Raw genomic sequence first — 25,054 nt, forward strand, 5'->3', positions numbered from 1 at the left:
CTGCTGCTGCTGCAAGGAGTTTATATGTTCTCCCCATATCTACCTGGGTTTCCTCCAGGTGCTCCAGTTTCCTCCCATATTCCAAAGGCATGCAGGTTAGGACTAGTAAGTTGTCGACTGCACTGTAAAACCAACACACTTCCTCTTCTTGGGCCCTCAGCTCCCAACGGAGCAACAGCCATTGATGACCTCCCATCTCCATCATCCTCTGCTCTGAGCCAGTTTCTCGATGGTGGACCATCGCCTAATTAAAACCACAGCACTAATGCTACCTAACAATGGGAGAGAAAGAAACATCTCCACACCTGAGACGTCACCTGATGCTGGTCAAAATAGGAGAGCTGTTGAAGTTTAGCAAAAATAGTCTCTAGGGTTAGTGGGGTTTCTTGTTTGATCCTCTTTGATTTCTGTCCTTCATCACCAGCTGCACAAACAGAAGATGATGAAAGGTTAATTAAAAAATATACAAGGAAAACGCTGGAAGCGATCAGCAGCTCAGGCTGTATCTGTGGAGAGAGAAACAGAGGTAAAGTTTCAGCATCAGGTCCCTTCAAATGAACATGGAGTATGAGAAAACAAGCTTACTTTAAGTTGTACAGAGGGTACGTGGGGATTATTGGGACAAGTGGTGATGATAAGACCATAAAACATACAATGTGTAGAATCAGGCCATTCAGCCCATCGAGTCTGCTCTGCCATTCGATCAAGGCTGATTTATTATCATGTCAACCCCATTCTCCTGCCTTCTTATGTAATTTTCAAGATCTTGACTAATCCAAGACCCTGTCAACCTCCTTTTTAAATATACTCAATAACTTGGCCTCCACAGCCATCCGCGGCAAAGAATTCCACAGATTCACCACTCTCTGGCTAAAGAAATTCCTCCTCATCTGCATTCTAAAGGGATGCCCCTCTATTCTGAGTCTGTGTCCTCTGGTCCTGGGCTCCGCCACTATAGGAGGCAACTTTTAAGTATCGTATTATGGATCATCTTATTGATTGATTGATTGAGATACGGCACAGAATAGGCTTTTCTGGCCCTTTGAGCTGCACTGCCCACCAATCCCCTGATTTAATCCTAGCTTATTCACAGGAGAATTTACAATGACCAATTAACCTACCAACCAGTACTTCTTTGGACCGTGGGGGGAAAACCGGAGGACTCAGAGGAAACCTACATGGTCACGGGGAAAACGTACAAACTCCTTATAGGTAGTGGTGGATATTGAACCCGGGTCGCTGGTTCTGTGCCACCATCTTATCCTATCCGATTGAGGCTATGGTCACTAATTGTACAAGCTGCTTTATAGAAATAATGGGGGGCGTTAGAGAGGGAAAGAACAAATAAAGGTACTTCTTAAAGCTTTGAATAATGCAGCTGCGATCTGCTGCTTAGCTCAAAACCAAAAGGAAAGCAGCGGAGACCCAATGGACTGCAGACGCTGGAATCTGGAGCAAAAGACAATCCACTGGAGGTAATCAGTGGTCCAAGCAGTATCTGTGGGAGGAGAGGATTTGTAACTGTTTCAGGTAGAGATCCTGCATCAGTCCCAAAATGCTGAAAAAGTCCAGCAAATCAGGCAGTGTCTGTGGAGAGTGAATTGAGTTATTACTGGTGGATCACATACTCCAATATTTCCTCAATACCTCCCACCACCAACCAGGGAAAGTGAGTTTCTTGAAAATGTTGAATTCACAGCAGCCTAGTGGTTAGCATAACCCTATTACAGCACCAGCAACCACAGTCTGCCAGGAGTTTGTACGTTCTCCACGTGACTGCGTGGGTTTCCTCTGAATGCTCCGGTTTCTTCCCATGTTACAAAGACGTGCAGGTTAGAAAGCTAGTGAGTGTAATTGGCGGTTTGGGTCATCAGGTTGGAAGGGCTATTACCTTGCTGTGTATCTATATAAAAATAAGCATCGAGTCCCAAAGGCTTCAGAAGAAAGACAAAATTGTATTCCTCATGCTTGAGTTAGGTCTAATTGGAACGGGAAGCTCAATATAAATAGGCTGGTTCTGTGGAAACCCTCGACAGAATGGGCACCGAGATCAATTTGGTCTTTCTAACGCAGCAGATAAAATTGTTCCCACTGAATACCTGTCACTTCCGTTCTCCATCCACTCTTATCTGTTACTTCTTGCTTGGTTACAAAGATGATCACTGTAAGCTGAGGCACTGCTCTGTTCCTTCAGTCTGAGCACGTGTTGAATTCAACTCCTTCCGATTAGTTGCAGCTCTGATTGACTGTTTTGTACACTCCTATTTGCTTTCTCTCCTTTCAATTTCCCCTCACTAAACCTATCAGCCAGAAGGCCCTGTGGACAGCAGGATCACTCCACAATCTTGGTCTTACCCTATCAAAGATATTCCCTTTGTTTTATCCATCCCCCACAAGGTTGGAAATAAGAACATAAGAACATAAGAAATCGGAGCAGGAGTAGGCCATCCGGCCCATTAAGCCTGCCCTGCCATTCAATAAGTTCATGGCTGATCTGTCCGTAAACTCAGCTCCATCTACCTGCCTTTTCCCCATAACCCTTAATTCCCTTACTATGTAAAAACCTATCTAACTGTTTCTTAAATATATTTAGTGAACAAGCCTCAACTTCTTCCCTGGGCAGAGAATTCCAGAGATTCACCACTCTCTGGGAAAAACAGTTTCTCCTCATCTCTGTCCTAAATCTTCTCCCCTGAATCTTGAGGCAATGTCTCCTAGTTCTAGTCTCATTCCCCAGTTCTGATGAACTGAAAATACTAGACCTTCCAGTGAGGCTGCCTGACCTGCAAAGTGTTATCAGCTTTTATATTTCAAATTTCCAGCATCAGCAATTTTTTTCCGTGGTTTCCATGTACTTGCAAATGGTAATTTTTTTCTAATAAATAAAAATAGCAAGAGTGAAAGTTGCTGCCGTCTCTGACTCACCGGTTTCTGCTGTACTTTTCTTGTTCAGGATTTTCAGGATATCTTTGGTAATCCTCTTCAGCTGGTGCCGGGCTTCATCTCTCTGCTTCCCAACACCATAAAGAAGAATCATTCGCTGGTTACACTCGTGGCTTGAGGTTTCATCCTGCAATTGAAGATAGGGACACATTAACTAAATCCAGGAGACGTTACTCTCTAGTTCAATTGTGTTTCAATGTTTTGATGTACATGTGACAAGTAAGGCAAGGCTTTGAAAAATAGCACAAGAGATTCTGCAGATGCTGGAAATCAAAAGTAACACCCACAAAATGCTGGAGGAACTCAACAGGTCTGGCAACATCTCTGGAGAGGAATAAAAAGTCGATGTTTTGGGACAAGTTCCTTCATCCGGACTGCTTTAAACATCTTTATTTAATTTCAACTTCTTATCAAAAACTGCTGAGATTCCATAAGAGGCCATCCGATTTCTGAACAGTTCATAAACCCATGAACACCACCTCATTACTTTGCACAATTTAAAAAAAATTCTTTTGGTAACTTATAGTACTTTTTTTTATTACATATTGCACTGTACTACTGCAGTAAAACAACGATTTTCACAACAAACACCTGTGATAATAAATCTGATACTGATTCTTAAGAAAAAACATTAAAGACCTCCACGAGCAATTTTAACAGAGTCTAGAACCCCACCCCCACTTGAAAGGGATTAAATCTGATAGGAGAGGAGAGTGGACCAAGGGAGAAAGGGGAGGTGATAGGCAGGTGAGGAGAAGGGCAGAGGTAAGAAGGGAGCGCGAGTGGGGAATGGAAGAGGGAGGGAAGGGGGAAAATTACTGTAAGTTAGAGAAATCGATGTTCATGCCAACGGGTTGGATGGAGGCTAGCCCGATGGAATATGAGGTGTTTCTGCTCTAACCTGAGAGTGGCTGATCATGGCAGTGGAAGATGCCATGCACCAACACTTCAGAATAGGAAAGGGAATTGACTGAGCTGCTTCCCCCTTCCTTTCCAATCCTAACTAAGGGTCTCAGCCTGAAATATTGACTGTTTATTCCTTTCCATAGATGCTGCCTGATCTGCTGGGTTTTTGTGTTTTACTCTGAATTTCCAGCATTTGCAGAAACTTGTGTTTAGAATTAACCAGGCGGGGCCAGCTGGTGGCGCAATGACATCGGCGACGGTCTCTGGAGCGGAGCGTCATGGGTTCGAACCCAGCCGGGTCCGCTCCCGATTACGCTTTCCATCCATGCCGGGTTGAGTGTCGAGATCGCAACTCGACCGCGTAAAATAAAGGGAAAAATTCTGCAAAGTGTCTGCGTGAGGAGTGATAATAAATCTGATACTGATTCTTAAGAAAAAACATTAAGACCTCCATGAGCAAGTGGCGCGCCACACAGTCCCTCTCTCTCTCTCGCTCCGCGCCTTGTAAAGGCATGAAAAAGACATTGTCCGGCCAACATCGCACACGCACGGACGCACGCACGCAGATGCACACGCCAAAAAAAAATAGAATTAACCAGGCGGATTTGATTTGGCAGCGATAAGAATTTGAATCAAATTGGCTGTCGTATTGAAAACATGTACTCCAGTATTGGTGTCTATCAAGCAAAGTAGAACATTGGCAGCAATAGGCAGCATTGGCATAGTTGGCATTTTGTTGTTTGATTGATTGTGGTTTTTGTATTGCTATATTTATGCTCTATTCTTGGTTGGTGCAGCTGTAACGAAACCCAATTTCCCTCGGGATCTATAAAGTATATCTACCTAACTATCTATCTATCAATAGCTTGTTCACTGAAAAACAGGGGAGATCCAATCAACTACTTCCCATCCAACCAATCAGTTAAGTAATGGGTGGTGTCCATTACTTTAAACACAAGAGTGTTTGACATACATACAATTCTGCAGATGTTGGAAATAAAGCATAACACATACAAAATGCTAGAGGATCATCTATGGAAATGAATGAAAAGACAACATTTCAGACAGAGACCATTCATCAGGACTTTGATGGTTCAGAGTTGATCGGTTGAATGAGGAAGATACTAATGGTGGTGAAGAATTATCCCAGTCCCAAGGCACCCTGCATGAGTTTTCAATGCAGTGTCCTAGGGTTCAAATATCTTCTGCTGTTCTATCAGTGAACAACCCTCCAGCACAAAGCCAGAAATATGGTGTTCACTGACAATTGCTCAATTACATCCACATTTCCTCAGAGATCAAAGCAGCCAGTGTCTGAATAGCTGGACCTAAAGTTTATAAGATCAGCTTTAGTGGGTGCCGGGGTGGAGATACAATTCGGCTAAAGGAGGTGTATAAGGCACTCTTTCCCTCTGCTAGCCTGCAGACCACCCTTGGGCATGCTGTAGAATCAGCTTAGCCCCCGCCCCCCTGATCAGGATCACGTGAAGGCATGAGAGCAGGTGCTGGATGGTCACATGAGCAGCCAGTGCAAATCACAAGTCCTGGTCATGTGACCACTGACGCCAAGCAGGCAACTCTGAAGAGTATTGATAATGGCTTGGGTCACCCGCGTTAGAGTCATAGAGAAGTACAGCACAGAAACAGGCACCTTTGGCCCATCTAATCTATGCTGAAACCACTGTAAAGACAATGCCCAGAAGAAGGCAATGGCAAACCATTTCTGTGGAAAAAAATTGCCATGCACAATCTTAGCCTGGTGTCAGTGGTTACATAACCAGGAATTGTGATATGCACCAGCTGTTCCCATGGCATCATGTGACCCTGATCAGGGGGCTAAGCAGGTGCTACACCTTTCCCAAGGGTGACCTGCAGGCTAGCAGAGGAAAGAAGCATCTTACAACCCTTTGGTGGAAACGTATCTCCACCCCACCACCCAGCTTAGCAAAACACCATGAGAGCAACTTGAAGTAATCGTCCTCAGGTGACGCTCTGTCTAAGCACCAGCTGACATTTATGGCCTGAGGCAGGGGCTTCACCCAGTTCCAAACACCTTACAAAGCCACCCATAGATCAACTCTTAATGCTTCCACTTTCACTCCCGAAAGACCGATCACCACAGGAGGGAATTTTGACACCCAGCAAAATTTCACATCTTCTTTTGAAATTAGACGTGCTCAAAACTTGGCAAGGGATGTGGGATAGGAGGGGAAGAGAAATACTTCCTTCTGATATGACCCTTGAATAAAATTATTCATAGTGAGATGAAACATGGAAACAGGTCAGGTCTGTACCAACTATCTTGTTCTCACTTACACCAACTCTACATGAATTCCATTTTTTATTCTCCTCAGCTGCCGTAGATTTCACATGCACACTAAGTTGTGAGGCAGCATGGTAACGTAGTGGTTAACACAATGCTTTACATACCAGTGACCTGGGTTCAATTCCTGCCCCTGCCTGTCAGGAGATTGTACATTCTAACCATGACCCTTGTGAGGTTCTTTCAGGTGCTCCAGTTTCTTCCCACAGTCCAGAGCCGTACTGGTTGGTAGTTTAATTGGTCATTGTAAATTTTCCTGGGATTATGCTACGGTTAACTCGGGGGCCACAAGGCGACACAGCTTGGGGGGCTGGAAAGGCCTACTCCACGCTGTATCTCAATAAAATAAAAAAAATGGCTTATCATTACCACATGTAACAAGTTACAGTGAAGATTTGCATTCAAAACTTCTGTTTTGCAACTCAGGGTATCAGAGTTCCGAGTTCAATTCTGTCCTGTCTATAAAAAGTTTGTACATCCTTCCCATGAGCACATGGATTTCCTCCCACATCCCAAAGACCTACCAGTTAGTAGGTTAAATGGGTCATTGTAAATTATCCCATGATTCATCATCATGTGCTGTCTCACATGACATAGATGATCATGGTCTATGATTTACTAACAACAATGTGCCTTTCCGTAACTTCAAAGTAAGGGGGGGCACTTTTCAAACATAATCTGACCCCAAGCAGCACAGGGAGATGACAGAACAGATAATAAAGCCCCACAAGGGATTTAGGGAAGGAATTCCAGAGCTCAGGACCTTGGCAAATGGTTGCAAAGCTGCCACCATGGAGTGATTAAATCTGGAAATAGTTAACAGCCCAGAAAGTTTGTAAAGATATCTCAGAGCCTTAATGTGATTGCTGAAGAAATGAGTGATGTGCAAGACAGAAAAGTGAAGTTGAGCGATCTAAAAATGAGGGTAATTTCATTGAAATAACAGCATTATTTATTCAGGGACCCTTGTTGTTTGGTGAGCAGTATGCCATCACTGAACTTATTAATCAGTAATTACACTTTCATTTTTTTCACCCACTTACAGTAGAAACACCTTCCCTTCGTTTCATCCATCCACCAAGCCCCACCTTCGCAATAAAGACCTCAATTTGATCATCCCAACACTGTTCGGCATACAGTATATGGAAGTTGTCACATGGCTAATTACATTTTGAATCCCTAATTAAAATAAGTAGTGTGGACCTTCTTGATAGATCATCTTTTGACTCATATTCAAACAATGTGCGCTTCAATATTTTTGTAAAGATCTATTACAATGTTTTTGCCTAATTAAATGAATGCAAGAGCTTTAATTATCGTGTTTGCGCTTTAATTATTTTGCTTATTGATTGTAATAGTTGTAACATAACTAATCATAAACAGGGTGTGGCTCCCTCCATATTTGAGTTTGGGTATCTATTAAGTTCAAAGTAAATTTGAACTTAATAGATACCCATCTATTACCAAGAACAATGTGCCTTTCCATAACTTCAAAGTAAGGGGGGGCACTTTTCAAACATAATCTGACCCCAAGCAGCACAGGGAGATGACAGAACAGATAATAAAACCCCACAAAGGATTTAGGGAAGGAATTCCAGAGCTCAGGACCTTGGCAAATGGCTGCAAAGCTGCCACCATGGGGTAACTAAATGTGGAAATAGTTAAGGAAATAGTTGGAAGAAGGAGAAGTTGGCGGTGCGATGCAGCACACACGCCGTTCCGAATGATATTGTATCTGTGAAGTAGGATGCCATGCACAATCCTGATTTGATGGAGACAGACGTGAAGAAGCACAGAGGAACATTTGGAGAAACTTCTGAAATGCCTACTTTGCTGCCGCTGCTACTGTGCGATCGAGAATCTCCGGAGGGGAAGGCCCCAAATCCTTGGCTTTGCCTACTGTCTGTTGCCGGGACTGGGGTCGAAGCGCTTGGCAGAGATGGTGCTCGGTGTCAGAGAGCTGGTCGGAGGCTCGGAGTTTTCGGACGGACTCGGAGTCGGACTGTGGTCGGATGCTTCCGGGATGCTGCATTGACAAGTTTGCGGTGCTGGAGGTTTACTGCCTGCGTGAGATGATGGGACTTTCGAGAGACTTTGAGACTTTTACTGTGCCCATGGTCTGTTCTTATCAAATTACGGTATTGCTTTGCACTGTTGTAACTATGTGTTATAATTACGTGGTTTTTGTCAGTTTTTAAGTCGGTTTGTCATGTGTTTCTGTGATATCATTCTGGAAAAACATTGTATCATTTCTTAATGCATGCATTACTAAATGACAATAAAACAGGACTGCGTGTCCTCATAATCTAATATATAATCAATGTACAAACACTCAGTGGTCACTTTATTAGGTACACCTGCTCGTTAATGCAAATATCTAATCAGCCAACCGTGGAGAAGCAACTCAATACATAAAAGCATGCAGACATGGTCAGGAGGTTCAGTTGTTCAGACCAAACATCAGAATGTGGAAGAAATGTGCTCTAAGCATTTTTGTGACCGTGGAATGATTGCTGGTGTCATATTAGGTGGTTTGAACCTACTGATCTCCTCGGATTTTCACACGCATCAGCCTCTAGAGTTTACAGAGAACGGTGTGAAAAACAAAAGAAAACATCCAGTGAGCGGCAGTTCTGTGCGTGAAAGTACCTTGTTAATGAGAGAGGTCAGAGGAGAATGGCTAGACTGATTCAAGTTGTCAGGAAGGCAGTTGTATCTCAAATAACCACACATTACAACAGTGGTGTGCAAAAGAACATCTCTGAATGAACAACACATTGTAACTTGAAGTGACACACACAAAAAATGCTGGTGAACGCAGCAGGCCAGGCAGCATCTATAGGAAGCGGTACAGTCGACGTTTCGGGCCGAGGAGAAACGTCGACTGTACCTCTTCCTATAGATGCTGCCTGGCCTGCTGCGTTCACTGCATTTTTTGTGTGTGTTGCTTGAATTTCCAGCATCTGCAGATTTCCTCGTGTATACCTTGAAGTGAATGGGCTACAGCAGCAGAGGTGCCACAAACATTCACTCAGTGGCCATTTTATCAGGTGCAGGATATAACTAATAAAGTAGTCACTCAGTGTATATGTAACCACATATTACTCTAAGATTTATTTTCTTGTGGGCATAAATAAAGACTCAGCAACTGAGAGGACTGACACACTTTTTTAACTGTTATGCAAGAGAGAAGGTGCGTTCTTGCTCAACTTCCTTACTAACGGAAATCTACATTGAGTACAAACAAGATATATTTGGTAATAGCCATTCCTCTTTCATGATGAACTAATGTCTGAACTGTCCTGGACATTCTTTCTTCTCTCCCCTTGCAATGGACAGAAGATACAAAACCCTGAAAGCACGTAAAACCAGACTAAAGGTCAGCTTCTACCAAAATGTTATCAGAAGCAACACAAACTGCTGGAGGAACTCAGCAGGTCAGGCAGCATCTATAGAAGTGAAAAACAGTCAATGTTTCGGGCTGAGGCCATCCTTCAGGACTGAGCAGGAAGGGGAAAGATGCAGGAAAATAAAGTTGAGGGGAGGGGAAAGAGGCTAGCTGGAAGGTGATAGGTGAAGCCGTGTGGGCGGGAAAGGTCAAGGGCTGGAGAAGTAAGAATCAGATAGAAGAAGTGAATGGGTGTAGGAAAAAAGGGAGGAGGAGACCCAGCAGGAAGTAATGAGACACATGATTGGACCTCTTGGATGATAAGATGGACCGTTAGCCTCACAATCTACCTCTTTATGATCTTGAACTTTATTTTTATTTTTCTGCATTGCTATTATATCTTTTCCTACCTTAGTCCACTGTGTACTGATTTGATCTGTATAAACAGTATGCAAGACAGGTTTTCAATGTATCTTGGCATGTATGACAATTATAAACCAATATTAATACCAAGTTGACCAAAATCAAATTTTAAATTAATGAACCAAAGTTTAAAATTATGAACCAACTACAAAAATGGTACTATATACTACCTTGACATGCATCTTCTTGACATGAAAATGAACATTGAACAGCACAGCACAATATAGGTATCTCAGCTCACAATACTGTGCCGACCTTTAACCCACTTTAACATCAGCCTAACTCTTCCCTCCCGCAAACTCCGTTTTTCCTTCATTTATTTTTGGAATCCCAATGCAGGGTCCAGACACGAAGTGTCAGCCATTTCTTTGACCCTACAGATGCTGCACTACTTGTTGAGTTCCTCCAGCAGTTTGTTCGTCACTTGTGAAAACGTCTCATCTCCTTCATGTTCAGAAAAAAATCATCAAATTATAGCCACAGCATTTTGCTAAAAATGGAACATATGCAACAAATTATCGGAGCTCTTTCTGTTGATAACGATGCAGAGGTAAATCCTATACCGGGAATCAAAATAGAAATAAAACTCATGTCAAATCAATTTATTATCAAAATAATACTCAGTGGCCACTTTATGTACATCTGGAAATATCTAATCAGCCAATCGTGTGGCAGCAATTCAATTCATAAAAGCATGCAGACATGGTCAATAGTTTCAATCATTGTTCAGTCCAAACATCAAAATGAGGAAGATATGTGATCAAAGTGGCTTAGACCATGGAATGATTGCTGGTGCCAGATGGGGTGGTCTGAGTACCTTGAAACTGCTGATATCCTGGGAATTTCTTAGACAACTTTTTCTAGAGCTTATGGAGAATAGTGCATAAGACAAAAAAAATCTAGTGACTGGCAGTTCGGTGGGCAAAATCACCTTGTTAATGAGAGAGGTCAGGGGAGAATGGTTATGTTGGTTCCAGCTGACAGGAAGGTGACAGCAACTCAAATAACCCCATGTTACAACAGTGGTGTGCAGAAGAGCATCTCTGAATGCACAATATAGAGCCGTTGAAAAGAACCACACAGAAACAGGACCTTTGGCCCATCTAGTCCCAGTCAAACAATTTAAGCTGCCTAATCGCATCAACTTGCACATGGTCCATAGCCTTCCATACCCTTGCCATCCATGTACCTAAACAAACTTCTTTTGAACATTGAAATCAAGTTTGTATGCACCTCTTGAACTCTTGAACCTTGAAGTGGACGGGCTACAGTAGCAAAAGGCCATAAATATACACTCAGTGGCTACTTTATTAGGTACAGGAAGTATGAAATATAGTGGCCCCTGAATGTTGTTATGATCCAACCCATACAAAATGAAGTTAACACAATTCCTGAGTGGCAAGACCTGAAGTTTGACAGGTTGCCATAAATTGTAAAGTGCTTTATCTACAAGAAAGTAAAGAAATACAATAGGATTGAATAGAATAAGTAGATGCAAAAAAAATGTAACCATGAGACAATAAAGTTACAGTATAACCTGCAGAGTTCACTTAACAGCCTGCAGTACCAACCTAGCTGTGTACATCTTTGGCCAATTCAGAACCATATCAATGTGGTTGGTTCATAAGTACAAGTCTGAATGAATAAAATAAAAGCATAAAGGAAGTAACAAAGCCAGCAATCAGCAGATTCCCATCCAGGAGTGGGATTTCAGTGATTAAGCAGTGAGTAGATAGAAACTTTAGTAAAACTGAACTTTAAGCACAAATCAAATGAGAGCTTTAATAAAGGTTTTATTTAGATGGTGCACCTGAGAAAGATGATTATCAATGGTCACAAGTTCAAGAACAGAGGGACAAAAGAAGTATTTCCTGCAGCAATTTTTAACTCCCTCTTGAGATCTAATGAAGCTTTTTACAGCCAAGGGAGCTTCTTAGAAGAGCAGCCTTTGCAATGAAGAGACTGCAGCAATCCACTTGTGGATGGTAAGCTCTGGGAAACAGCATTGTGATGTAGGCCTGGTAAGTTGTGTTTCGATGACTAAAGGATAAATATTGCCCAGAATACATGCAATAATTCCAAATTTCTTCTTCAGAAAGGGATCTTCTGGGTCAGAAACACAAGAGTTTCTGCACATACTGATGAAGGGTCTTGGCCTGAAAAAATTGACTCTTTATTCCTTTCTATAAATGCTGCCGGGCTTGCTGAGTTCTTCCAGCATTTTGCGTGCGTGTTCTGTGTCAGGCTGAGAAAGATAGGTAGCTGGTTTAAAAGTGTATCTAAAGAAAGACACCTCCAACAATGAGAACAGTCTTCCTTTGAGAACAGGGAGTGAATAAACCAAATGTCTAATGGAGTGAACATCAGACTGATCATATAACACTGGGGCTGGGAACCCAGTAATACTGCTAATTAGCACTGAGAGCATTTTTGAAAAACTTCGTTTAACTTCATTCAACTTTAAAACTGCAACTTGGTTGACTATAACTCTCAATCAGAAGTAGGCCACTGACCGATAGCTAGACATTACATTGGACCTGAATATACAGTTAAGATTTTATAGTGGTCAGCATTCTAAATTTGTCAGGCAGCTGGTATCTTGTGAGAAGGAAGAAGAATCGTGAACTAGTACAAGTTGCTGGTGAATTGCTGGGTTCTGAATGATGAATCAGTTCCCTGTGAGTTTGGTGACTGCTGCAGCTGTGCATACAGCGGCATGCAAAAGTTTGGGCACCCCGGTCAAAATTTCTGTTACTGTGAATAGCTAAGCCAGTAAAAGATGAACTGATTTCCAAAGGGCATAAAGTTAAAGATGACACATTTCTTTAATATTTTAAGCAAGATTACTTTTTTATTTCCATCTTTTACAGTTTCAAAATAACAAAGAAGGAAAAGGGCCCGAAGCAAAAGTTTGGGCACCCTGCATGGTCAGTACTTAGTAACACCCCCTTTTGCAAGTATCACAGCTTGTAAACATTTTTTGTAGTCAGCTAAGAGTCTTTCAATTCCTGTTTGGGAGATTTTCACCCATTCTTCCTTGGAAAAGGCTTCTACTTCTGTGAGATTCTTGGGCCACCTTGCACGCACTGCTCTTTTGAGGTCTATCCACAGATTCTCAATGCTGTTTAGGTCAGGGGACTGTGAGGATCGTGGCAAAACCTTCAGCTTGTGCCTCTTGAGGTAGTCCATTGTGGATTTTGAGCTGTGTTTAGGATCATTATCCTGTTGTAGATGCCAACCTCTTTTCACCTTCGGTTTTTTTACAGGCAGTGTGATGTTTCCTTCCAGAATTTGCTGGTATTTAATTGAATTCATTCTTCCCTCTACCAGTAAATGTTCCCCGTGCCACTGGCTGCAACGCAATCCCGAAGTGTGATCGATCCACCCCCGTGCTTAACAGTTGGAGAGGGGTTCTTTTCATGAAATACTGCACCCTTTTTCCTCCAAACATACCTTTGCTCATTGCCGCCAAAAAGTTCTATTTTAACTTCATCAGTCCACAGGACTTGTTTCCAAAATGTATCAGGCTTGTTTAGATGTTCCTTTGAACCTTTTGAATGGAACTTTTTGCCCAAACTTTTGCATGCCACTGTATACATTCAATGGCCACTTTATTAGCTTCCTTCTGTACCTAATAAATTGGACATTGTGTGCATGTCCGTGGTCTTCTACTGTTGTAGCCTATTCATTGCAAGGTTCGATGTGTTGGGGTTTCAGAGGCGCTCTTCTGCACACCGCTGTTGTAACTTATGATTATTTGAGTTACTGTCATCTTCCTGTCAGCTTATATCAGTCTGGCCACTCCCCATGACCTCTTGCATTAACAAGGCATTTTTGTCCACAGACTTGCCACTCATGGATGTCTTTTTTGTTTATCGCACTATTCTCTGGAGGCTCTAAGGACGATTATGCATGAAAATTCCCAGCGATCAGCAGTTTCTGAGATACTCAAACCACCCCATCTGGCACCAACAATCATTCCATGGACAGTTATTTAGATCTTATTTTTTTCCCTATTCTGATGTTTGGTCTGAACAACAACTGAACCTCTTGACCATGTCTGCATGCTTTTATGCATTGAGTTGCTGCCACATGATTGGCTGATTAGATCTTTGCATTAGCAAGCATTAAAGTGTACAGGTTTACCTAATTATTGTTATCGTTCTTGAGCGCAAATTAAACCAAAGTAAACTGGTGCTAGATTTTATTTTAAATCACACTCTGACTTTTTATGTATTTCCTCTTTAGGCCGTAGGCCCTGCCAGCAAGCCAGTGTTTATTGCCCATCCCAAATTTCCAATGTGTAGATGCTGGTGAACCACCTACAAATGACAGGAGCCTTAGGTCCCACACCACCAGGTTCAGGAACAGTTATTACCCTTTGACCATCAGGCTCCTGAACCAGCATACATAATTTCACTCGCTTCAACATTTGAACTGATCCCACAACCTATGGACTCACTTTCAAGGAGTCTACAACTGAAACGTCCTAAGTTTCATTTTACTATCAAAGTATACAACTCAGAAATTCTTCAATTCTCTGAGTAACCATGAAACCAAGAAAGAAAAGCAGCACAATCATCAACCACCAAACTTCTCCTCCCTGCAAAAAAAATTAATAAAATCGGAACAGGCATATCGACTCCCAACTGCCTCCTCCCGTGGAAAAAATATGACAAAACAGATCAGGCATATCAACCCACAAATCCCTACACCCGCACAAAAAAGAACCAACAGAAACTGATAAGGCATATGGATCCCCAAATCCCCTCCCTGCACAAAAAACTGAGAAGATCGGGTGAGAAAACATAGAATATAAAAACGATAAGACTGAAAAAAAGATTTCTAGCTTAGGTCCACATCCAAAACGCAGAAAAAAAACCTGGGCGATACTCTCAGCAGCAACTTCTGCGCTCGCCTCAAGGTTCCAATCGTCCTCACGATTTAAATTGGCGAACGATGGAAGGTATAGTTGAGAAAATGGGGTCAAAGGTCCGCTCGCGTGCCATCCTGCAGCCTTCTCGCCACAAGGTTCGCTCACGCTGCCTCTGCCTCCCGGAATCTCGGAGATTGCACTGTGCTGAAGCAGCCAAACGATCTTCAAAAAGCAAAACACAGTCTTCAACAGATCCAGAATCACATTCAAGATGAGAAACAAACGTAAAAGACATAAAAGAAGTGAAAAAGATGGTGTCATGATTTATCCAGAAGTTGGCGACCAAAGGAGCATTGTACACAAGCACCATCTTGATCGGAAGCCAAATATCTTGAGAACTCATGTTTTCAATATTATTTATTCATTTATGTTTTTTTTTTGTATGTGCGCAGTTTGCCGTGATAAGTATGTTGGTTATTTGTCAGTATAGTTCTTCTTTGATTCTATTGTAGTTCTTTGTATCTACTGTGAACGAGGTAAGTGAACTAATGTCAGCATAGTGCTTGGTCATTTGTACAATGCTTTGCATGTGAGGTTAAAGTCACCTCACATTAATAAAACCAGGCATTACAATTGCTTCTGGTAATAAATCTGACAAAAACAAACATCTGATATAAGATGATGCTGCTGAAGATGGGTGATGGCTTACTGGTGGATCACAAAACAAGAAAAACAACTAATTGCTTTATTAACAACAGTCTTCCTGTGGAAAATTGTGGCAAACTATCACTGTGAACAATGAAGAAGAGAGTGAAGGCCAGGCTGACTCGAGAGTTGAAGTGCCTGTGTGCGATGCAAAGTCAGAGCGAGCGCAAGGCATGTTCCAAATGAAGTCGGAGTTGGAGCAAGTGGACTGGAGAAAAGTCAAAGTGGACGAGTTTTGTAGCCTGTCGCCTAAACTGAAAGAGAGGTTGGATCAACCTAAGTGCCAGGCTGAGTTGGAAAGGTCGGGTATGGGCCAGAACATGCCGACAGGGTCCAGGCCCAGAATATGTCGATGTGGCGTGGCCCAGCACCTGGTGTGGGAGATGCTTAGTATCTGAACAATTTAAATGCCTGGCCAAGTGAACTGAAAAGGCAGGGTATCGGGACCCGAGGCAAGGGTCAGGCCAGCTCTGCTCACTGCCTTGCGGCATTTACTCCTTCTCCTCGATGCTGAGACTGAGTCTGTGTCCTGCTCTGGGCTTCATGTCTGCGAGCTTTGCAACAATTTGTGTGATGAACTGAAGTGGAGGCTGTGAGCCTGCTACAGGCCTTTGTTTCTAAGGACAGACTTTCACTCTGAATGCTGTTGCTTGCTTTTATTGTTTGCGTGTTTTGTCCTTTTTTTTCTCTCTCTCTGTGCATTGGGTGTTGGTCTTTTTTCCAATTGGGTTCTTTTGAGCTTCTTGTTTTGTGGCTGCCTGTACGCAGACAAATCACAAGGTTGCATAATTTATACATACTGTGATAACAAATGCACTTTGAACTTTGAATCTTCATAATGAGCTCACTTTGCATGACTAGAGCGGAACTCAAATTGGAATTGCTTTATTATTCTCCAATGTACCAAGATAAAGTGAAAATCATTTATTTGTGTGTCATGCTGATAGATAATTCCAACACAAATACATTGAGGTAGGCATAAGGGAAAATGGACTGCAGGAAGGAAAGTGATACAGCGGCAGAGAAAGGGGAGCTCAGAATCAGGTTTATTATCACGGGCATGTGACGTGAAGTTTGTTGTGACGAAGTTGCTGTAATAGTAATACAGAGGCTTTCACTGATGATCTGGAGACAAGAGCTTCAATCCAAGTTGGGTTATTTAAATTGAATTAATTACATATGTCGGAAATATAAAAACAATTACGCTAAAACTGCCAAATTGTCACAAAGTCCTCATCTGGTTAACGTATGTCCTTCAGAGTAAAGGAATCTGTTGTTCTGGTCCAATCCAGGCACACATCCATGTCAGATTTTCATCTGCCCTCTGCATCTCTAGCTCACTCCACTGAAACAGAATTAGAGATGACAACAAAGATGCCCAAATCATTCATATGAATCACAAATTCAAAGATTGTGCCACAACAGACTTGAGCATCCAGCTCTCTCTTAAAAGCTGTTGCCTCTCAGGTGTTCATGAATACACAGCATACTCTATGAACCCAGTTAAGCAACAAGGGTTCAAGTAGAAAGTGAAAAAAATATATATTTTGGTCCAAAGGCAAGCAAAAACATCTGCAGCATGTTGAAAATTTGAAATAATGCTGGAAATACTCAGCAGGTGAGCTGGCATCTCTGGAGACAGAAACAGAGATAACATTTCATGTTTTTAATTCAGATTTTATTTATATTGTTAACCACACTGGATCACAAAAGGATATTCACTTAAATCTTATGGTTTTATAATCTAAATAATTTTTGAGTTTATTCTTTATTTTAAATTCTCAAGCGATTTGGTCATCTCTTGAACATTTTTACTCTCAACTTTCATTGGCCTTGAACTGAGTCGTAAGCCAGTGTGGATAAAGAAAACAGCTTTTTTTCCCCGAAGGAGTTCAGATAACCAGATAGATCTTTCTTAACTGCAAGACCAGAAGGCTATAAGGCATCAGAGAAAAATTAGTCTATTCAGCCCATTGAGTCTGCTCCGCCATTCCATCATGGCTGATTGATTATCCCTCTAAACCCCATTTTCCTGCTCTCTCCCCACAACCTTTGACACCCTTGAAAATCTAGAACCTATCAAACTCCAGATTAAATATATCCAATGATTTGGCTTCCACTGCCATCCGGGGCAAAGAATTCGACAGATTCACCACCCTTTGGCTAAAAGAAATCGTCCTCATTCTGGAGAAATGTCCTTCTATTCTGAGGCTGTGCACTCTTTGCCCCCCCACCCCCACCTTGGAAGATCAGATCACAACCTGGTTCACCTCCTGCCCTTGTATAAGCCCAAGGTACAGCAACAGCTAGATACCACGAAGGCAGGAAAGAAGTGGTCTCCAGAGGCCATTGAGGCCTTGAAGGGCTGCTTTGAGGTTACAGACTGGAATGTACTTTGTGAACCATATGCAAAGGACATTAACGGACTTACTGACTGCATCACTGGCAACATCAACTTATGTGTAGATACTGTAATACCATCAAGGACTGTTCATGGCTTTACTAACAATAAACCATGGGACACCAGTGATCTAAAGGCTCTTCTCAACCACAAAAAGAGAGCCTATAGAACAGGAGACTGGGAGGAATTGAAACGTGCAGAGGGAGCTAAAGGTGAAGATCAAGGTGGCTGAAGAGGAATACAGGAGAGAGCTGGAGAACAAGCTTGGGCAGAGTAGCATGCGGGAGCTGTGGAGACGCATGAAAAACACCACTGGCTTCAATCAGTCTAGCTGTAGAGCCTGGAATGCAGCTGTGAATGGGCTAATCAGTTAAGCCAATTCTTAACTAGGTTTGACAATCAGCCCCCCAGCCAGTTCACACCCCTTTCAGCAGACCAGCCCAGGCGCTAAGGCACCTAATGCTGCCTCAGCAACAATGCATCCCCTCTTCCCTCCCTCCCCCTCCAGTTCAACACATGGACGAACAACACAGGCTAACAAGGTCCATATCCCTTCCTTTCCCCTGCACCTGCCATCCACACCTCCACATACCAATTGCTGTTGTCCCAATCTTCACCTCCCCCAGCTTCCACCTTCCACCAACTCCCAGTCGTCGTGGACTCACCTTCGCTACTGAGCCGGCGAGGAGGGCTCTGGGGAAACTCAGATACGGCAAGGCATTGGGACTGGATGGTGTGAACTCCAAGGTCCTGAAGGAGAATGCTGAGCAGCTGTGTGGAGTTCTCCAGCACATTTTCAACCTGAGCCTCAGCCTGGAATGGGTCCTGACTGCGTGGGAAACACCATGTATGTTCCCAGTACCCAAGAAGGGCCAATTGAAAGACTTGAATGACGACTGTCCAGCAGCCCGGACGTTACGCATCATGAAGACCCTAGAGAGGCTGGTTCGCACTCACCTCTGACCCCTGGTCAGATCAGCACTTTATCCCCTGCAGTTTGCCTTCCAGTAGCATATTGGAGTCCTGTACCTGTTGATGCTGTCATGTGGTTGTTGAACAGAACTTCCTCCCATTTGGTTTAACAGGACATCACTGTGAGGATCATATTTTTTGATTTTTCCAGTGCCTTCAATGACATACAGCCCTCATTACTGGGTGAAAAGCTCTGTTCAATGCAGGTTGGCACTTCCATTGTATCCTGGATAATGGACTACCTGACTCGCAGATCAAAGTTTGTGCGGCTTCAGAGCTGTGTATCAGACATGGCTATAAGCAGCACTGGGGACCCACAGGGGACTGTATTGGCTCCCTTCCTGTTTACACCGTATACCTTGGACTTTAGATACAACACTGAGTCATGTCATCTGCAGAAATCCTCTGATGACTCAGTAATAGTTGGGTGTGTAGAGTGAGGACAGGAGGATGAATACAGGGCCCTGGTGGAGGACTTTCTCAAATGGTGCAAGGTGAATTATCTGCAGCTCAACATCAGTAAGACAAAGGAAATGGTGATGGACTTTAGGAAGACTAAGCCTGCATTGCTCCCTGTTACTATTGATGGTGAGGATGTGGATGTGGTGAGGAGATACAAGTGCCTGGGGGAACCTGGATGACAGACTTGAGTGGAGCACCAACACAGAAGCTGTGTACAAGACTTCTACTTCCTGAGGAGAATGAGGTCCTTTGGACTATGAAGGCCTCTCCTTCACATGTTCTACCAGTCTGTTACCGCCAGTACAATCTTCTATGCGGTGGTGTGCTGGGGCAATGGCATCAACACAGGTGATGCCAACAGGCTCAATACACTGATTAGAAAGACTTGTTCTGTTCTAGGAGTAAGACTGTTCACAGTGGAGATTGTAGTAGAACAAAGGACCCTGTGGAAAATCCTGGCAATTCTGGACAATGTTTCTCACCTTCTGCATGTCACCTTGGCTAAACAGAGGAGCACTTCCAGTGACAGACTAAGAGAACTGTGCTGCTCCAAAGAGCACTATATGAGGTCATTCTTACTCTCAGCCATCAGGCTCTATAATGAGGCAACTAATAGCAGAGGAAGTAATCTTGTAATCTTTGATTAGTAAACCTTGTAAATCTTATTTTTAAGGTAACTTAGCTTTATTCTTTCTTACCTCTCTTCTGATATTCATATCTGTACATTTGGAATGCTACTGTGACACTGTAATTTCCTTTGTGATCAATAAAGTATCTATCTATCTGGTCCGAGAATACCCCACTATATGAAACGTCCTTTTCAATTCAAGGTCCAACATGTTGTGCATTCAGAAATGCCCTCCTGCCCACCACTGCTGTTATATGTAGTTATCTGAGTTACTGTCACCTTCCTGTCAGCTTGAACCAGTCTTCCCATTCTCCTCTGACCTCTCTCATGAACAAGGCAAGTTCCCCCACAGAACTGCTGCTCACTGAATGATGTTTGTTTATCGCACCACTCTCTGTAAACTCTAGAGGCTGTTGAGCATGAAAATCCCAGGAGATCAGCAGTTTCTGAGAGACTCAAAACACCCATCTGGCACCAATAATCATTCCGCGGTCAAAGTCACTTAGATCACATTTCTTCTCCATTCTGATGTTTGGTCTGGACAACAACTCAACTTCTTGGCCATATCTGCACGTTTTTACGCATTGAGTTGCTGTCACATGGTTGATAGATTGGATATTTGCATTAATGAGCAGGTGTACAGGTGGCCGATGAATGTATAATCTGTTAGAGGGAATGAGGAAGTTAAGCTCCTCCAGCAGATTGTGTCTCCAGATTCCAGCACTGCAATCTCTTTGGATAATAAGAGCTGAATGTGTTCAACTGCTTTATGTCCACAGCTTTCTGGATTACAGAATTCTTAACTTCCTTTCTTTCTAATCTCAGTTAACCTGAAATCTACAATACGAAGTCTTTCAGCATCAGACTCAGAGTCAAGTTTACTGTCGCTGACATTAGCCATGATATTGCTGTTTGTGGCAGCAGTACAGTACAGGCATACAGGTGACTATAACTTACCAACAATCAATCGATCAATAAATAGTGCAAAAGAAGAACAGCGGGCTATTTATGGGCCAATCAGATATCTGATGGCAGAGAGGAGAAGTTATTCCTTCATTAGCTTGGATGTTTATAAGCCATTTTATGGAATGGCTTGCTAAGGGTGTAGAGTCATGTGTGCCTGCATGGGAAATGAGGACCTTAATTTCAATCTCTCACAGAGTCACATCTGCCAGAAGTGCATCCGGCTGGGCGATATGGAGGACCGTGTAAGGAGTGTGGAGCAGTAGCTGGATACCCTTCGACTCATAAGGGAGAATGAGGCAGTCATAGATGAGAGCTACAGGGAGGTAGTCATACGTAGGCTGCTGGAAGCAGGTCGTTGGGTGACAGGCAGAGGGGGGAAAGCGAAGGTGAGTAGACAGGTAGTGCAGAGCACCCCTGTAGCCATTCCCCTGATTAATAAGTTTACCGTCATGGATACTGTTGGCAGGGACGACCGACCAGGTGTGAGCCACGGTGGCAGGGCTTCCAGCACTGAGTCTGACCCGGTGGTGCAGAAGGATGGGACGGAGAAGAGGAGAGCTGTTGTCATCGGGGACTGTATGGTTAGGGAAGCAGACAGGAGATTTTGTGGATGTGAGAAGGACACCTGCATGGTTTGTTGCCTCCCGGGTGCCAGGGTCCGGGATGTCGACATCCTGGTACGAGAGGGAAAGCAACCAGAAGTCGTGATACATGTTGGTACCAACGACATAGGCAGGAAGAGGGATGAGGTCCTGAAGTGTGAGTTTCGGGAACTAGGCAGAAGGCTGAAGAACAGGATCTCAAGGGTGGCGTTCTCAGGATTGCTGCCAGTGCTGCATGATAGTGATGGTAAGAATTGGAGGAGATGGCAGTTGAATGCGTGGCTAAGGAGTTGGTGCAGGGAGCAGGGTTTTGGATTTTTGGATCATTGGGATCTCTTCTGGCGAAGGTGGGACCTGTACAGATTGGATGGGTTGCACCTGAACTCAAGGGGGAGTAATATCCTTGCAGGTAGGTTTGCCAGCATGGCTCGGGAGGGTTTAAACTAATTTGCAAGGGGGATGGGACCCAGAGCGATAGAGCAATGGAAGAAGTGCATGGAGTAAAGCCAGATCTAACATACTGAGTGGCTTTGAGGAAAGAGAAGCAGAATAAACGGTGTAAAGATAGTAAGGTAGAAGGGCTGAAATGTGTGTACCTTAATGCAAGAAGCATCAGGAACAAAGGTGATGAACTGAGAGCTTGGATACATACATGGAATTATGATGTAGTGGCCATTACAGAGACTTAGCTGGCACCAGGGCAGGAATGGGTTCTCAATATTCCTGGATTTCAGTGCTTTAAAAGGGATGGAGGGGGAGGGGAGGAGGGGTGGCATTACTGGTCAGGGATACTATTACAGCTACAGAAAAGGTGGGTAATGTAGCAGGATCCTCTTTTGAGTCAGTATGGGTGGAAGTCAGGAACAGGAAGGAGCAGTTACTCAATTGGGAGTATTCTATAGGCCCCCTGGTAGCAGCAGAGATACTGAAGAGCAGATTGGGAGGCAGATTTTGGAAAGGTGCAAAAATAACCGGGTTGTTATCATGGGTGACTTTAACTTCCCTAATATTGATTGGAACCTGATTAATTCCAACGGTTTAGATGGGACAGAGTTTGGTAAGTGTGTCCAGGACAGATTCCTGTCACAGTATGTTGACAGGCCGACTGGGGGAATGCCATACTAGATCTAGTATTAGGTAACGAGCCGGGTCAGGTCACAGATCAGTGAGTGAGCATCTGGGGGACATGACCACCTCTCCCTGGCCTTTAGCAGTATCATGGAAAAGGACAGAATCAGAAAGGACAGGAAAATCTTTAATTGGGGAAAGGCAAATTATGAGGCTACAAGGCTAGAACTTGCGAGTGTGAATTGGAATGATGTTTTTGCAGGGAAATGTACTATGGACATGTGGTCGATGTTTAGGAATCTCTTGCAGGATGTTAGGGATAAATTTGTCCTGGTGAGGAAGATAAAGAATGGTAGGGTGAAGGAACCATGGGTGACAAGTCAGCTGGAGAATCTAGTCAGGTGGAAGAAGGCAGCATACATGAGGTTTAGGAAGCAAAGATCAGATGGGTCTATTGAGGAACATAGGGTAGCAATAAAGGAGCTTAAGAAGGTGCTGAGGAGAGCAAGAAGGGGGCATGAGAAGGCCTTGGTGAGTAGGGTAAAGGAAAACCCCAAGGCATTCTTAAACTATGTGAAGAACAAAAGGATGACAGGAGTGAAGGTAGGACCAATTAGAGATGAAAGTGGGAAGATGAGTCTGGAGGCTGTGGAAGTGAGCGAGGTCCTCAATGAATACTTCTCTTCGGTATTCACCAATGAGAAGGAACTTGATGACGATGAGGACAATATGAATGAGGTTGATGTTCTGGAGTATGTTGATATTAAAGGAGAGGAGGTGTTGGAGGTGTTAAAATGCATCAGGACGGATAAGTCCCCGGAGCCTGACGGAATATTCCCCAGGCTGCTCCACGAGGCGAGGGAAGAGATTGGTGAGCCTCTGGCTAGGATCTTTACCATGGGAATCTTTATCCTATTGTCCATGGGAATGGCACTGGAGGACTGGAGGGAGGCAAATGTTGTCCCCTTGTTCAAAAAAGGTAGTAGGGATAGTCCGGGTAATTATAGACCAGTGAGCCTTACGTCTGTGGTGGGAAAGCTGTTGGAAAAGGTTCTTAGAGATAGGATCTATGGACACTTAGAGAATCATGGTCTGATCAGGGACAGTCAGCATGGCTTTGTGAAGGGCAGATCATGTCTAACAAGCCTGATAGAGTTCTTTGAGGGGGTACCTGCATATGGATGTGGGTAGTGTAGTGGATGTGATCTACATGGATTTTAGTAAGGCATTTGACAAGGTTCCACATGGTAGGCTTATTCAGAAAGTCAGAAGGCTTGAGATCCAGGGAAGTTTGGCCAGGTGGATTCAGAATTGGCTTGCCTGCAGAAGGCAGAGGGTGTTGGTGGAGGGAGTACATTCAGATTGGAGGGTTGTGACTAATGGTGTCCCACAAGGATCGGTTCTGTGACCTTTATTTTTCATGATTTTTATTAACAACCTGGATGTGGGGGTAGAAGGGTGGGTTGGCAAGTTTGCAGATGACACAAAGGTTGGTGGTGTTGTGGATAGTGTAGAGGTTTGTCGAAAATTGCAGAGAGGCATTGATAGGATGCAGAAGTGGGCTGAGAAGTGGCAGATGGAGTTCAACCTGGAGAAGTGTGAGGTGGTACACTTTGGAAGGACAAACTCCAAGGCAGATTACAAAGTAAATGGCAGGATACTCAATAGTGTGGAGGAGCAGAGGGATCTGGGGGTACATGTCCACAGATCCCTAAAAGTTGCCTCACAGGCAGATAGGGTAGTTAAGAAAGCTTATGGGGTGTTAGCTTTCATAAGTCGAGGAATAGAGTTTAAGAGTCGCAGGGTAATGATGCAGTTCTATAAAACTCTAGATAGGCCACACTTGGAGTACTGTGTGCAGTTCTGGTCACCTCACTATAGGAAGGATGTGGAAGCATTGGAAAGGGTACAGAGGAGATTTACCAGGATGCTGCCTGGTTCAGAGAGTATGGATTTTGATCAGAGATCAAGGGAGCTAGGGCTTTACTCTTTGGAGAGAAGGAGGATGAAAGGAGACATGATAGAGGTGTACAAGATAATAAGAGGAATAGATAGAGTGGATAGCTAGTGCCTCTTCCCCAGGGTACCACTGCTCAATACAAGAGGACATGGCTTTAAGGTAAGGGGTGGGAAGTTCAAGGGGGATATTAGAGGAAGGTTTTTTACACAGAGAGTGGTTGGTGCGTGGAATGCACTGCCTGAGTCAATGGTGGAGGCAGATACACTAGTGAAATCTAAGACACTACTAGACAGGTATATGGAGGATTTTAAGGTGGGGGGTTATATGGGAGGCAGGGTTTAAGCATCGGCACAACATTGTGGGCTGAAGGGCCTGTACTGTGCTGTACTATTCTATGTTCTACGTTCAATAGTTTCAACAGATTAGTAGTT

The 25,054-nt window shown here is 43.5% G+C and overlaps 1 protein-coding gene across 4 annotated transcripts in view; it reads right to left on the reverse strand.

Annotated features, from left to right (window-relative positions):
• Positions 1-25,054, reverse strand: part of LOC140196181 (mediator of RNA polymerase II transcription subunit 12-like protein) — a 720,072-nt gene that overhangs the window by 211,127 nt on the left and 483,891 nt on the right. For all 4 annotated transcript variants that reach the window (XM_072254957.1, XM_072254955.1, XM_072254956.1 and 1 more), the window contains exons 17-18: positions 2,926-3,070; positions 306-424 (exon numbers count right to left, since the gene is read on the reverse strand). In XM_072254957.1, the coding sequence (XP_072111058.1) occupies positions 306-424; positions 2,926-3,070 (264 nt within the window). The remainder of the gene's footprint in view (positions 1-305; positions 425-2,925; positions 3,071-25,054) is intronic.

The sequence above is a fragment of the Mobula birostris genome, chromosome 4, assembly GCF_030028105.1.
Source record: "Mobula birostris isolate sMobBir1 chromosome 4, sMobBir1.hap1, whole genome shotgun sequence".
NCBI classification, from domain to species: domain Eukaryota; kingdom Metazoa; phylum Chordata; class Chondrichthyes; order Myliobatiformes; family Myliobatidae; genus Mobula; species Mobula birostris.